Genomic DNA, 12,584 nt, shown 5'->3' with positions numbered 1-12,584 from the left:
GCCACCAAGACCGCCACCCTATCCCTTCCATAGGGTCACCGAGAACGCCACACGGTCCGGCTATAGGGCCACCAGACCCCATCCCACCTCCGACACGGGGTCGCCGCCCCCCCCCCCCCATTTCCCATCACCCCCTCACTTGTTGAAGAGGTTGAGGCCGATGCGGTACTGCCGGCGCTGCACCACGTCGTTGTTGAGCGCCGGCGAGTCCCAGCTCTGCCGCGGTTCCCGTTGGTACGTGGCTTTGCCGGGGGGTCCGGAGGGACCAGGGGGTTGCGGGGGGGCGGCGGGAGGGGGCGGGGGCGGCGGCGGGGGTCGTCGCAGGCTGTCGCGGGATGAGGAGCCCGAGGAGCAGTTGAGGGTCTCGTTGGAGTTGGAGCTGCTCCCCAAGCTCTCGTTGTCCCCCTCCGAGCCCTCCTCGGCGGCGGGGGGCGGCGGGGGCCCGGGGGGGGGAGCGGGGGGGGCTTCGGGGTGGAAACAACGATGAGGGGGGCCGGTACGGGGCAACGTGCCCCCCCCAGCCCCTTCGGGTTCGTAGGGACCCCCCCGGTTGAGGGAACCGCGGTCAGAGCGGTCGCTGAGGTCGGCCGAGCTGTCGCTGGGGGGTTCGACCGTCAGCAAAGGGGGGTGCCCCCCGCCGCCGCCCCCCCCGCGACCCCGGCACTCCAAGCACGGGGGGCCGCGACGAGGGGGTTCCTCGGGACCCCCCCAGCGTTCGGCCGGGCCGGGGGGGTTGGCGGGGGGAGGCGGGGGGCGGAGGGGCGGGGGGGCGGGGGACCCCCGGTTTCGGAGGGGGCTCGGGGCTGGGGGGTCGTTCGGGGGAGCGGGGGGAACCGGGGAGCCCCTCGTCCAGGTAGAGGGTGACGTCGCTGGTGGAGGTGGCGGCGCTGTCACCCGCGGGGGGGGCGGGGGCGCCGGGGGGGGCCCCCCGGCCACCCCCCAACGCTTCGTCGATGGAGGCGGCCAAGGGCTTCACCTGCGGGGATGGACCCCCCCCGTCAGCCCCCGCCTCCATCGTCACCCCCCGGGCACCCCATGGCCCCCCAACTCCCCGTGACCCCCCCGGTCCCTGGGACCCCCATGCCCCCCCCACACCCCTCCTTGTCACTTGTGACCCCCATGACCCCCCTACGGCCCTATGACCTCCATGACCCCCATGGCCCCGTGACCCCCATGGCCCTGTGACCTCCATGACCCCTATGACCCCCGTGACCCCCCATGGCCCTGTGACCCCCGTGACCCCCATGGCCCCTATGACCTCCATGACCCCTATGACCTCCATGACCCCCATGGCCCTGTGACCCCCCACGGCCCTGTGACCCCCACGACCCCCACAGCCCCTGTGACCTCCCACAGCCCTGCGACCCCCACGACCTCCACGACCCCCACGACCCCCGCGACCCCCCCGCGCCCCCTACCTGCTGCGCGAAGGCCTCCTCCAGGTCGGCGCCACCGGGCCCGAAGTCGGCGGAGGCCGAGAGCTGGCGGGGGGGGCTGCCGGCGCCCCCCGCCCCGGCCCCCCCTCCCGTCACCCCCCCTTCGGCGGGACCACCCCCCCCATCCAACCCAGCCCGGCAAGACCCCCCGTATCGGGGCGCCCTTCGAGGTCCCCCCAACACCCCCTCGTCCAGCGAGGCGGGTTTGCCTTGGAAATAGGGGGGGGGCGGGGGAGGGGGGCCCGGGGCGGGGGCCGGGGGGCCGCGGTCGTATTCCTCGAAGGAGAATTGGAGGCGGAGGCCGGGGAGGGCCAAGCGCCGGGCGCGCCCCCCCTCGCTGCGCAGCCGCTCGAACTTCTGGGCCATGCGGTAGCGGCGGAAGGCGGCCTGGATGGTGCGGGCGGCGCGGCGGGTGCGGAAGTAACCCCCGTATTTGCGCTCCAGCATCTCCACCTGGGGGGGACACACACGTGGGGACACGGCGGGGGACAGGGGGATGGGGACATGGGGACAGGGATGAGGACGTGGGGATGTGGATGGGGACACGGAGATGGGGACGGGGATAGGGACATGGGGACAGGGATGAGGACGTGGGGACATGGATGGGGACATGGGGACGTGGATGGGGACATGGAGATGGGGACAGGGATGGGGACATGGGGACAGGGATGGGGACGGGGATGGGGACATGGGGACACGGATGAGGACGTGGGGACATGGATGGGGACACAGAGATGGGGACGGGGATGGGGACACAGAGATGGGGACGGGGATGGGGACATGGGGACAGGGATGAGGACATAGGGACAGGGATGGAGACACGGAGATGGGGACGGGGATGGGGACATGGGGACAAGGATGGGGACATGGGGGCATGGATGGGGACACGGAGATGGGGACGCGGATGGGGACATGGGGACAGGGATGGGGACAGGGATGAGGACATTGGGGCATGGACGGGGACACGGGGATGGGGATATCAACAGGGACACGGTGACACATCGGGGACCCAGAGGTGGAGATGGGGACGGAGAGGGGACAGGGAGGGGACAGGGCAGGAGGGGACAGGTGAGGCAACACCCGGGGAAACGGGGTTGGCATCAGGGTGGGGGCACGGTGGCCTCGCACGGGGACAGTGACCATCGCACGGGGCTGGGGACCATCACATGGGGCTGATGACCATCATGCATGGGGTTGGTGACCATCACACGGGGCTGGGAACCATCACACGGGGCTGAGGACCATCACACGGGGCTGGGGACCGTCACATGTGGCCGGGGACCATCATACATGGCTGGGGACCATCGCATGGGGTTGGTGACCATCACACGTGGCCGGGGACCATCACACGTGGCCGGGGACTGTCACACGGGGCTGGGGACCGCCGCAGGGGGGTGGCGGGGGCCGTCACCGCGTGTCCCCGGGGTACCTTCTTGTCCTGCAGGTCGGTGGAGAGCTCGTAGCTGTCGCTCAGGGCCTTCGGCCGCTTGCTCTCCTCCTCCTCCTCCTGCTTGCGCAGGGCCACGCTGGCGGGCTGGGGCGGCAGCCGGGGCCAGGCCAAGCCCGGGGAGCCCCCCCCGGGGCACCCCCCGGCGCCCCCCGCTCCCTGGGGGGCCGGCTGGGGGAGGCCGCGGTACGGCGGGGGGCGGCCGGGGCTGTCGGGCACCGGCCCCCCACCCTCGCTGCCCGGCGCCTCGCCGTCCACGCTGCGGGGACACGGCGTCACCCCCACGCCAGGACCCCCCGAGTCACCCCCGGACCCCCCCAACCACCCTGAGACCCCCCCAAAGACCCCCCCAAACAGCTCTGTCCCCCCCCCGGGGCGCCTGGAGCCACCTGAGCAGGGACCACGGGGACACGGGCGTAGGGACACGGGGACACACGGACGTGGGACGCACGGACATGGATGCGGGGACGTGGGGACACACGGACGTGGGACGCACGGACATGGATGCGGGGATGCGGGGACGCAGGGACACACGGACGTGGGACGCACGGACATGGATGTGGGGATGCGGGGACATGGGGACACACGGACGTGGGACGCACGGACATGGATGTGGGGATGCGGGGACGCAGGGACACACGGACGTGGGGAGGCATGGACCTGACAGACACGGGGACAGGGAGATGGGACACACGGACATGGGGACACAGGGACATGAGGATGCAGGGACACATGGACACAGACATGGGGACACACGGACATGGGGCAGGGACATGGGGACACACAGACACTGGGACATGGACACGGGGACACATGGACATGGGGCAGGGACATGGGGACACATGGACACACGGACATGGGGACACACGGACATGGGGACACACGGACACAGGGACACATGGACATGGGGATATCTGGACGTGGGGACACACAGACACGGGGACGCACAGACATGGGGACACGTGGACATGGGGACACGTGGACATGGGGACACACGGACACGGGGACACACGGACATGGGACACACGGACACGGGGGAGACACGGACATGGGGATACCTGGACATGGGGACACACGGACATGGGACACATGGACACGGGGGACACACAGACACTGGGATACCTGGACATGGGGACACACAGACATGGGGACACACGGACATGGGACACATGGACACTGGGATACCTGGACATGGGGACACACAGACATGGGGACACACGGACATGGGGACACACGGACATGGGACACACGGACACGGGGGAGACACGGACATGGGGATACCTGGACATGGGGACACATGGACATGGGACACATGGACACGGGGGACACACAGACACTGGGATACCTGGACATGGGGACACACAGACATGGGGACACACGGACATGGGACACATGGACACTGGGATACCTGGACATGGGGACACACAGACATGGGGACACACGGACATGGGGACACACGGACATGTGACACATGGACACGGGGACACACAGACATGGGGACACACGGACATGTGACACATGGACACGGGGACACACGGACACGGGGACACACAGACGTAGAACACAGCCGGACACCGGGACCCACGGACACCGGGACCCACGGACACAGCGCCCCCTCCCCCTCCCTGGGGACCCAGGCATCCGGGAAAAGCGGGGGCGGGGGGGGGGGGGGGGTCCGGGAAGATGGGGGGGTCCCCAAAAATGGGGGCGGGGTCCAGGTTCCTGGGGATCCCCGGAGTTTTGGGGGTGGGGGGTGGGGGGAGGGGTTGGGGGGAGGGGTTGGGGGTGGGGGGTGGGGGGAGGGGTTGGGGGGGTCCCCCGACTCACCCGTGCAGCAGGCGCTGCCGGAGCGGCCCCCGCCGCCGGTCGGCGGTGCACTGCAGGCACCACATCCCGGGGGGGGACACACGGGGACCCCCCACTCGTGGGGAGGGGGGGAGGGGAGGATTGGGGGGGGGGGCGGCTCCGCAGCAGCAGCACCCAGGGCCCGAGCGGCCGCTGGAGGGGGGGGAGGAGCCGGAGGAGCGACCCCCCCCCCTCCTTGCGCGTGCCCGGACGCGCCGGGGTCCCCTCCCCACGCGGGGGGGGACACGCGGGGGGGGGGGGAGGGGATGCCTGGGTCCCTCTGAGATGGAAATGGGAGCTTTTCCCCCCCAAAAAAAAAGGGGGGGGAGCGGGGCCCCGGAGCCGGGGGGGGGTTGCCCCCCAATATTTAGGGGGGTGCCTGGGTCCCCTGGGGGTCTCTGAGGCGGGGGAGGCCCCCCCAAAGTGGGGTGGGGGTGGGGGTGGGGTGCGCCCGGACGCCGGGGGGGGGGCCCCCAAGGGGGGGGCGCCAGGCGCATGCGCGGAGCGGTGACACCCCCCCCCCCGTCGGGCTGGCGGTTGCCATGGGGACGCGGCGGGCGGGGGCGGGGCCGGCGGGTTGCCAGGGTTGCTGTTACCATGGCGACACGGCGGGGGATGGAGGGGGGGGAGGGGGGGGGGGCCCGGCCGCCTGGGGTCCCCGCGGAGGGGGGGCTGGGAGGGGGGGGTCCCCGGCGCGAGCCCCGCCCCGCCCCTCGCACGTCACCGCCCTCTCCCCAAAATAGCCCCGAGGAGGCGCCATGATGGCGGCGTTGCCATGGCAACCGCCCCCAAACACCCCAACCCCCCCCCCAAAACCAACCGGGGGAGGACCCAGGCGTCGGGGGCCCATACGGCGCCTATAGGGCCCTGAGGAACCTATAGGGTCCCTATAGGGCCCTGGGGGGCCCCCCTATGGCCCCTACAGGGCCCTGGGGTCCATATGGCCCAGGAACGTATAAGGGTCTCTATAGGCCTCCGGGATCTATAAGGGCCTCCATAGGTCCCCCAGGGATTTACGAGGGCCTCTATAGGTCCCTGGGGTCCATAAGGCCCCTATAGAGCCCTGGGGAGCCACACAGCCCCTATAGGTCTACAGGGATCCATACAGCCCCTGAGGAGCTACAAGGACCCCCTATACATCCCCTAGGTCCATGTGACCCCTGTAGGTCCCAGGGAACCCATACAGTCCCCAGGGAACCCATACGGTCCCTATATGCCCCTGGGGACCATATGGCCCCTACAACACCCATAGGGCCTCTATAACCCCTCTACCACCTGCAAGGGGTCTGGCCCCTATAGCGCCCAGAGGGCCCCTGCAGCACGCGACAAGGCCCATACAGCCCCTATACCGCCCCATGGGGCTCCGTGCAGCCCATATAGCACCGTACAGCTCCTATGCTGCCCCATGGGGCTCTATGCAGCCCATATAGCAACCATACGGCTCCTATACTGCCCCGTGGGGCTCTGTGCAGCCCATATAGCAACCATACGGCTCCTATACTGCCCCGTGGGGCTCTGTGCAGCCCATATAGCAACCATACGGCTCCTATACTGCCCCACGGGGCTCTGTGCAGCCCATATAGCACCGTATGGCTCCTATACTGCCCCGTGGGGCTCCGTGCAGCCCATATAGCACCATATACCTCCTATGCTGCCCTGTGGGGCTCTGTGCAGCCCATATAGCACTGTATGGCCCCTATACTGCCCCGTGGGGCTCCGTGCAGCCCATATAGCACCATATATCTCCTATGCTGCCCCGTGGGGCTCCGTGCAGCCCATATAGCACCCTATGGCCCCTATACTGCCCCGTGGGGCTCTGTGCAGCCCATATAGCACCATATACCTCCTATGCTGCCCCGTGGGGCTCCGTGCAGCCCATATAGCACCCTATGGCCCCTATACTGCCCTGTGGGGCTCTGTGCAGCCCATATAGCACCATATACCTCCTATACTGCCCCGTGGGGCTCCGTGCAGCCTATACAGCACCCGGGGGGTCCATATGGCCCCTATAGGGGGCCCCGGGGGAACCCAGGCGTCGGGGGGGGGGCTCTTACCTGCGGGTGGGGGGAGGTTGGAGCGGCCGAGAGGACCCATGGGTGGCACCTGGAGGGGGGGGGGGACGGACAAACGGACGGGGGGGACGATGGACGGACAGACGGACGGATGTCTACTCCTCCCTATGGCGCGATGGACGGATGGACGGGGGGGGAGGATGGACGGACGGAGGGGGATGGATGGACAGACAGATGGTGTGGGCCAGGGGGCGTGGAGGACAGACGGACGGATGGACCGGGGTGGGGGGGGGCCAGGGGGTGTGGCGGACAGACAGACGGACGGAGGGACGGAGGGGCAAGGGGGTGGCGGCCGGACAAGCGGACAGACAGACAGCCGGGGAGGAGAGAGAAAGAGGAGAGAAAACACGAGTCAAGAGCCGGAGGGGGGGGACAGACGGACAGACGGGCATGGGGGGGACACGAGGAGGGGGAGAGGGCCGCGGGGGGGGGGGGGGTCCAGTGGATCCCCAGGGATCTGGGAGGGGATCGGGCCCATGGCGGCGGGTCCAGGCCCGAGGGGGGGCGCACTCACGTCATGGTGGATCCGGGGGGGGGCACCCAGGCGGCCGGGAATGGGGACCCCGATGTCCGGGAATGGGGCCCCGATGTCCGGGAATGGGGCCCCGATGTCCGGGAATGGGGACCCCGATGTCCGGGAATGGGACGCAGGCGGCCGAGCCCTCAGGCCTGACAAACTCATGACAGGATTCGGAAACCGCAGGCCGGAATTCCGCCCCCCCTCCCCCCCCATCCGGACACTTGGATCCCTCCGGAAGGGACGGAACGGGGACGGGGGCGGGGGGGCACGGCCTCGCACGAGGCCGGCGTGCGAGGCCCACGTGCAAACGGGGCGGGAGGGTCACGCTCGCACGCGGGGTTGCACGGGGTTGCACACCCATGCATGGGGTTCCACGGGGTTGCACGGGGTTGCACACCCATGCATGCGGTTGCATGACGTTGCACAGGTTTGCACACCCATGCATGACGTTGCATGGTGTTGCACAGTGTTGCACACCCATGCATGGGGTTGCACGGGTTTGCACAGTGTTGCACACCCATGCATGGCATTGCACGGGGTTGCACGGGTTTGCACAGTGTTGCACACCCATGCATGGCATTGCACGGGGTTGCACACTCTCGCACAGGGTTGCATGACGTTGCACGCCCATGCACGGCGTTGCACAGGGTTGTGTAGCGTTGCACACCCATGCATGGGGTTGCACGGCATTGCACGCCCTTGCACAGGGTTGCACGGTGTCACACACCCACGCGTGGGGTTGCAGGGTGTTGCATGTCATTGCACACCCTTGCACGGGGTTGCACAACCTGGCATGGCCTCGCATGATGTCAGACGGCGTTGCACACCCATGCGTGGCCTTGCACGGCGTTGCACGGCGTTGCACACCCTTGCACGGCGTTGCACACCCTTGCACGGGGTTGCACACCCTTGCACGGTGTTGTGCACCCTTGCACGGCGTTGCGCACCCTTGCGCACCCTCGCACACCCCGCTGCGGCCTCGCACACCCTCGCACAGCGGTGTCACCCCGTGTCACCCGCCCTCGCGCACCCTCGCAGAGCAGGGCCAGACCCCCCATCCCCCCCCCGCCCGATCTCGGGGGGGGGGGGCTCCCACGGGGGCGGGTCCCCGGTTGCCATGGCGACGCTGCCCCTCCCCCCCCCCGCTGTCACGCCTCCCCCGGCGCTGTCATCGCTGTCACCCGCCGCCCGCGCCGTCGCCTGGCAACCGCCCCGCGTGCGCCCGCCGCCCCGGCAACGCGCACCCCCGGCCGGGGGACCCAGGCGTGGCCACCCACCCCGCGCCCCGTCGCGACACAACGGGGCCCGTCGCGACATCTTGGCCCCGGCGCGGTGCGGCAGGGCCCGTCGCGACACGTCGGCTCCATTGCAACCGGCCAGGGCCCGTCGCAACACGCCGACCCCGCCGCAATATGACAGCCTCGTCGCGACACGTCAGCTGTATCGCAACGGGCTGGGTCGCGATAGGTCAGCCCGTTGCGACATAGCGGCTTCATTGCGACATCAGCCCTATTGCAACGGGCTGGGGCCTTTTGCGACAGGCCGGCCCCGTTGCAATACATCAGCCTCGTCGTGACGCATCGGCCCTGTTGCAGCCACCTGGGGCCTGTCGCGACAGGTCATCCCTGTGGCAATATGTCGGCCTCCTCGAGACACATCCCCTCTATTGCAATAGGCCGAGTCCTGTTGCGACAGCTCAGCCCCGTTGCAGTGCGGCGGCCCTGGCGCGACATGCCGGCTCCGTCGTGACGTGCCAGGTCCGTCGCGACACGCCGGGTCTATCGCGACGTGCCGGTCCCCGTCGCGACATGCTCGACAACAGCCCCGCCACCTCCCCAGCCCCAGAGAGCGGGACCCAGGCGCCCGGGGGGGGGGGGGGGGGGGAAGGAGGGAGGGGCAGTGGGGGAGGGGTAGGGGTCAAAGGGCATGGGGGGGAGGGGCGGTCCTGACCTCACTGTCCTCGAGCTGTCCCGGTCCGACCTGGGGGGGGAGAAGGGGGGAGGGGGAGGTCAGGGAGCAGCACGGCTCCCCTCCCCCCCCCGAGAAAGGGACCCCGGTGCCCGGACCCCTCCCCCCCCCAAAAAAGGGCCCCGGCCAGGCCAGATGGAGCGACGGCGGGGGGGGGGGAGGGGCGGCTGTGACGCGCGCATCCCCCCACCCCCCGCTGCTCCCACATCTGCTCCCCCCCCTCCCCCCCATCGGGTGTGATGAGTTCTGCCCAGGCCTCAGCCCGCTGCACGGGGGGGGTGGGGGGGGTGGGGGTGGGGGAGGGGCCGGGGGTCCTTACTTGCGCTGGAGGGTGGTGGCGGGGCTGGTGCTGGCGCTGGTGCTGTGTCCTCCCCCCCCGGGGCTGGAGCTGCGGGAGGGGCCCCGACTGAGCGGCCCCCGCGGCCAATCCCGTTCCCAATCCCGATGGGAAGCGCCGCAGCGATCCCGGGAACACGGAGCGGGATACGATCCTTCCCGGTCCATACACGACGGATAATGACCATCCCGACTCCGGTACTGCAATTCCCGTTCCACGTGGCTCTGGTATTGCCCATCCCGGTCCATACGGCTCGGATACTGCCCGTCCTGATCCATACGGCTCGGATACTGCCCGTCCCGCTCCATACGGCTCGGATACTGCCCGTCCCGGTCCGTATGGCTCGGATACTGCCCGTCCCGGTCCGTACGGCTCGCATATTGCCCATCCCGGTCCGTACGGCTTGCATATTGCCCGTCTCGGTCCGTATGGCTCGCATATTGCCCGTCCCGGTCCAGACGGCTGGGATATTGCCCATCGCGGTCCGTATGGCTCGGATATTGCCCGTCGCGATCCATACGGCTCGGATATTGCCCGTCGCGATCCAAATGGGGCTGATACTGGAGATCCCGCTCCAAGCAGCCGTGATACTGCCCGTCTCGGTCCATACGACCCGTATATTGCCCGTCCCGCTCCGGACGAGGCTGGTAAGGTCTGTCGCGGTCTTTACGGCTCTGATAGGACCTATCGTGATCGGGACGGTTGGGATACGGCCCGTCGCGATCCGTTAACGCCTCGTATTGCCCGTCACGATCCATATGAGCCGCGTAGGATCTCTCCCGGTCCGTACGTCCGGCATATTGCCCGTCACGCTCCAAATGCTCCTGGTACTGCCCGTCGCGCTCCAGGTGCTCCTGGTATTGCCCGTCGCGATCCAGGTGGGGCTGGTATTGCCCGTCGCGGTCCGTACGGCCGGTATATTGCCCGTCGCGATCTAAGTGCCCCTGGTAGGGGAGGTCGCGGTCCGTATGGGGCGGGTATTGCCCGTCGTGGTCCGTATGGGGCGCGTAGGGGAGGTCGGGGTCGGCGCAGGGCGGGTATTGCCCCTCCGGGTCCAGGTGGTTTTGGTATTGGCCGTCGGGGTCTGCGTGGCCCTGGGGGGGGATATGGGGCTGGCAGGGGGGGCCGGGGCTATATGGTCCTGGGAACGTATGGATCTGGGCTGGCCCTATGGCCCTGCGAGCCCTGCCCTGGTCTATATGGCCCTGGGAACCCCCTGACACAGCCCATATGGCCCTGAGCCCACTGCCCTGATCTATATGGCCCTGGGAGCCCCCTGACCAGGCCCATATAGACCTGTGACCCCCCGACCTGCTCTATACGGCCCTGGGACCCCCCTGACCTGGTCCATATGGCCCTGAGCCCCCTGCCCTGGTCTATATGGCCCTGGGAGCCCCCTGATCCAGTCCATATAGCCCTAGGACCCCTGACGCAGCCCATATGGCCCTAGGACCCCCCTGACCAGGCCCATATAGCCCTGGGACACCCCTGCCCTGGTCTATATGGCCCTGACCCCCCTGACCTAGTCTATATGTCCCTGAGACCCCCCTGACCGAGCCCCATATGGCCCTGGGACCCCCCTGACCAGGCCCATATAGCCCTGGGACACCCCTGCCCTGCTCTGTATGGCCCCGGGACCCCCCTGACCTGGTCTATATGGCCCTGGGAGCCCCCTGAGCCCCCTGCCCTGGTCTATATGGCCCTGGGACCCCCCTGACCTGGTCCATATAGCCCTAGGACCCCTGACCCAGCCTATATGGCCCTAGGACCCCCCTGACTTGGCCCATATGGCCCTGGGACCCCCCTGCCCTGGTCTATACGGCCCTGGGACCCCTGTCCTGCTCTATATGGCCCCCCGGAACCCCCCTGACCTGGTCTATACGGCCCTGGGAGCCCTGTCCCGCTCTATACGGCCCTGGGACCCCCCCAGTGCCGCCTGCCCCCATCCATACCCCTCCCCAGGACCCCCCCCGCAGCCCCTATAGCCCCAATAGGGGGGTCCCGGGCCATATTCCCCCCCCCAGTCCCTATACCCCCCAAAACGGGGGTCCCTGGTCCATACCCCCCATAAGGCCCCATCCCGTGACCTCCACAGTCGCTGCACCCCCAAAACCGGGTGTCCCCACACCATGACCCCCCAAAACCGGGGTCTCCCCCCCGTGACCCCCCACCCCCCTCCCCACGCCATGACCCCCCAAAACCGGGGTCTCCCCCCGTGACCCCCCAAATCCCCGTTCCCCACCCCCTGAACCCCCAAACCGGGGTCTCCCCTCCGTGACCCCCCAACCCCCCTTCCCCAGCCCCTGAACCCCACAACCCGGCTCCCCCACCCCCTTGAACCCCCAAACCGGGGGTCTCCCCTCCGTGACCCCCCCAACCCCCCACTCCCCACCCCCTGAACCCCCAAACCGGGGTCCTCCACCCCCTACACCCCCAAAACCGGGTGTCCCCACACCATGACCCCCCAAAACCGGAGTCTCCCCCCGTGACCCCCCCAAATCCCCGTTCCCCACCCCCTGAACCCCAAAACCGGGGTCTCCCCTCCGTGACCCCCCACCCCCCTCCCCACCCCCTGAACCCCCAAACCGGGGTCCCCCACCCCCTACACCCCCAAAACCGGGGTCACCACTCCATGACCCCCCCAAAACCGGGGTCTCCCCTCCGTGACCCCCCAAACCCCCCTCCCCAGCCCCTCCCCCCATCCCACCTGGTGGCGGGGGGGGGCCGCCCCCCCCCTCTGCCGGAGGTGCCGGTTCTCCCGGGCCAGGCGCTGGAGCTGCCCCTCCAGCTGGGCGATACGGCGCCGTTGCGAAGCCAAGAGATGTCGTTGTGTCGCGATAATCCGATTTAACTCCAGGAGGTATTCGACGGCTCGATCGGGGGGATCGGAACCCCCCGGGGGGGCCCCGCCGCCCCCCGCGCCCTCCATGGCCTGGGGAAAAGGGGGGGGGGTCGGGGG

General features: G+C 69.2%; 1 protein-coding gene across 1 annotated transcript in view; it reads right to left on the bottom strand.

Annotated features, from left to right (window-relative positions):
- Nucleotides 1-12,584, bottom strand: part of IQSEC2 (IQ motif and Sec7 domain ArfGEF 2) — a 20,336-nt gene extending 7,752 nt beyond the window's left edge. The window contains 7 exon segments of the mRNA XM_087771865.1: nucleotides 140-786; nucleotides 788-976; nucleotides 1,419-1,889; nucleotides 2,866-3,142; nucleotides 9,271-9,300; nucleotides 9,608-10,719; nucleotides 12,333-12,584. Coding sequence (XP_087627991.1) covers nucleotides 140-786; nucleotides 788-976; nucleotides 1,419-1,889; nucleotides 2,866-3,142; nucleotides 9,271-9,300; nucleotides 9,608-10,719; nucleotides 12,333-12,554 — 2,948 coding nt within the window. The 5' untranslated portion in view covers nucleotides 12,555-12,584.

The sequence above is a fragment of the Nipponia nippon genome, unplaced genomic scaffold, assembly GCF_047370975.1.
Source record: "Nipponia nippon isolate SJK-2023a ecotype South Korea unplaced genomic scaffold, ASM4737097v1 scaffold_35, whole genome shotgun sequence".
Lineage (NCBI taxonomy): Eukaryota > Metazoa > Chordata > Aves > Pelecaniformes > Threskiornithidae > Nipponia > Nipponia nippon.
The sequence above is the reverse complement of the archived record's forward strand: the minus strand, read 5'-3'. Positions and strand labels throughout refer to the sequence as shown.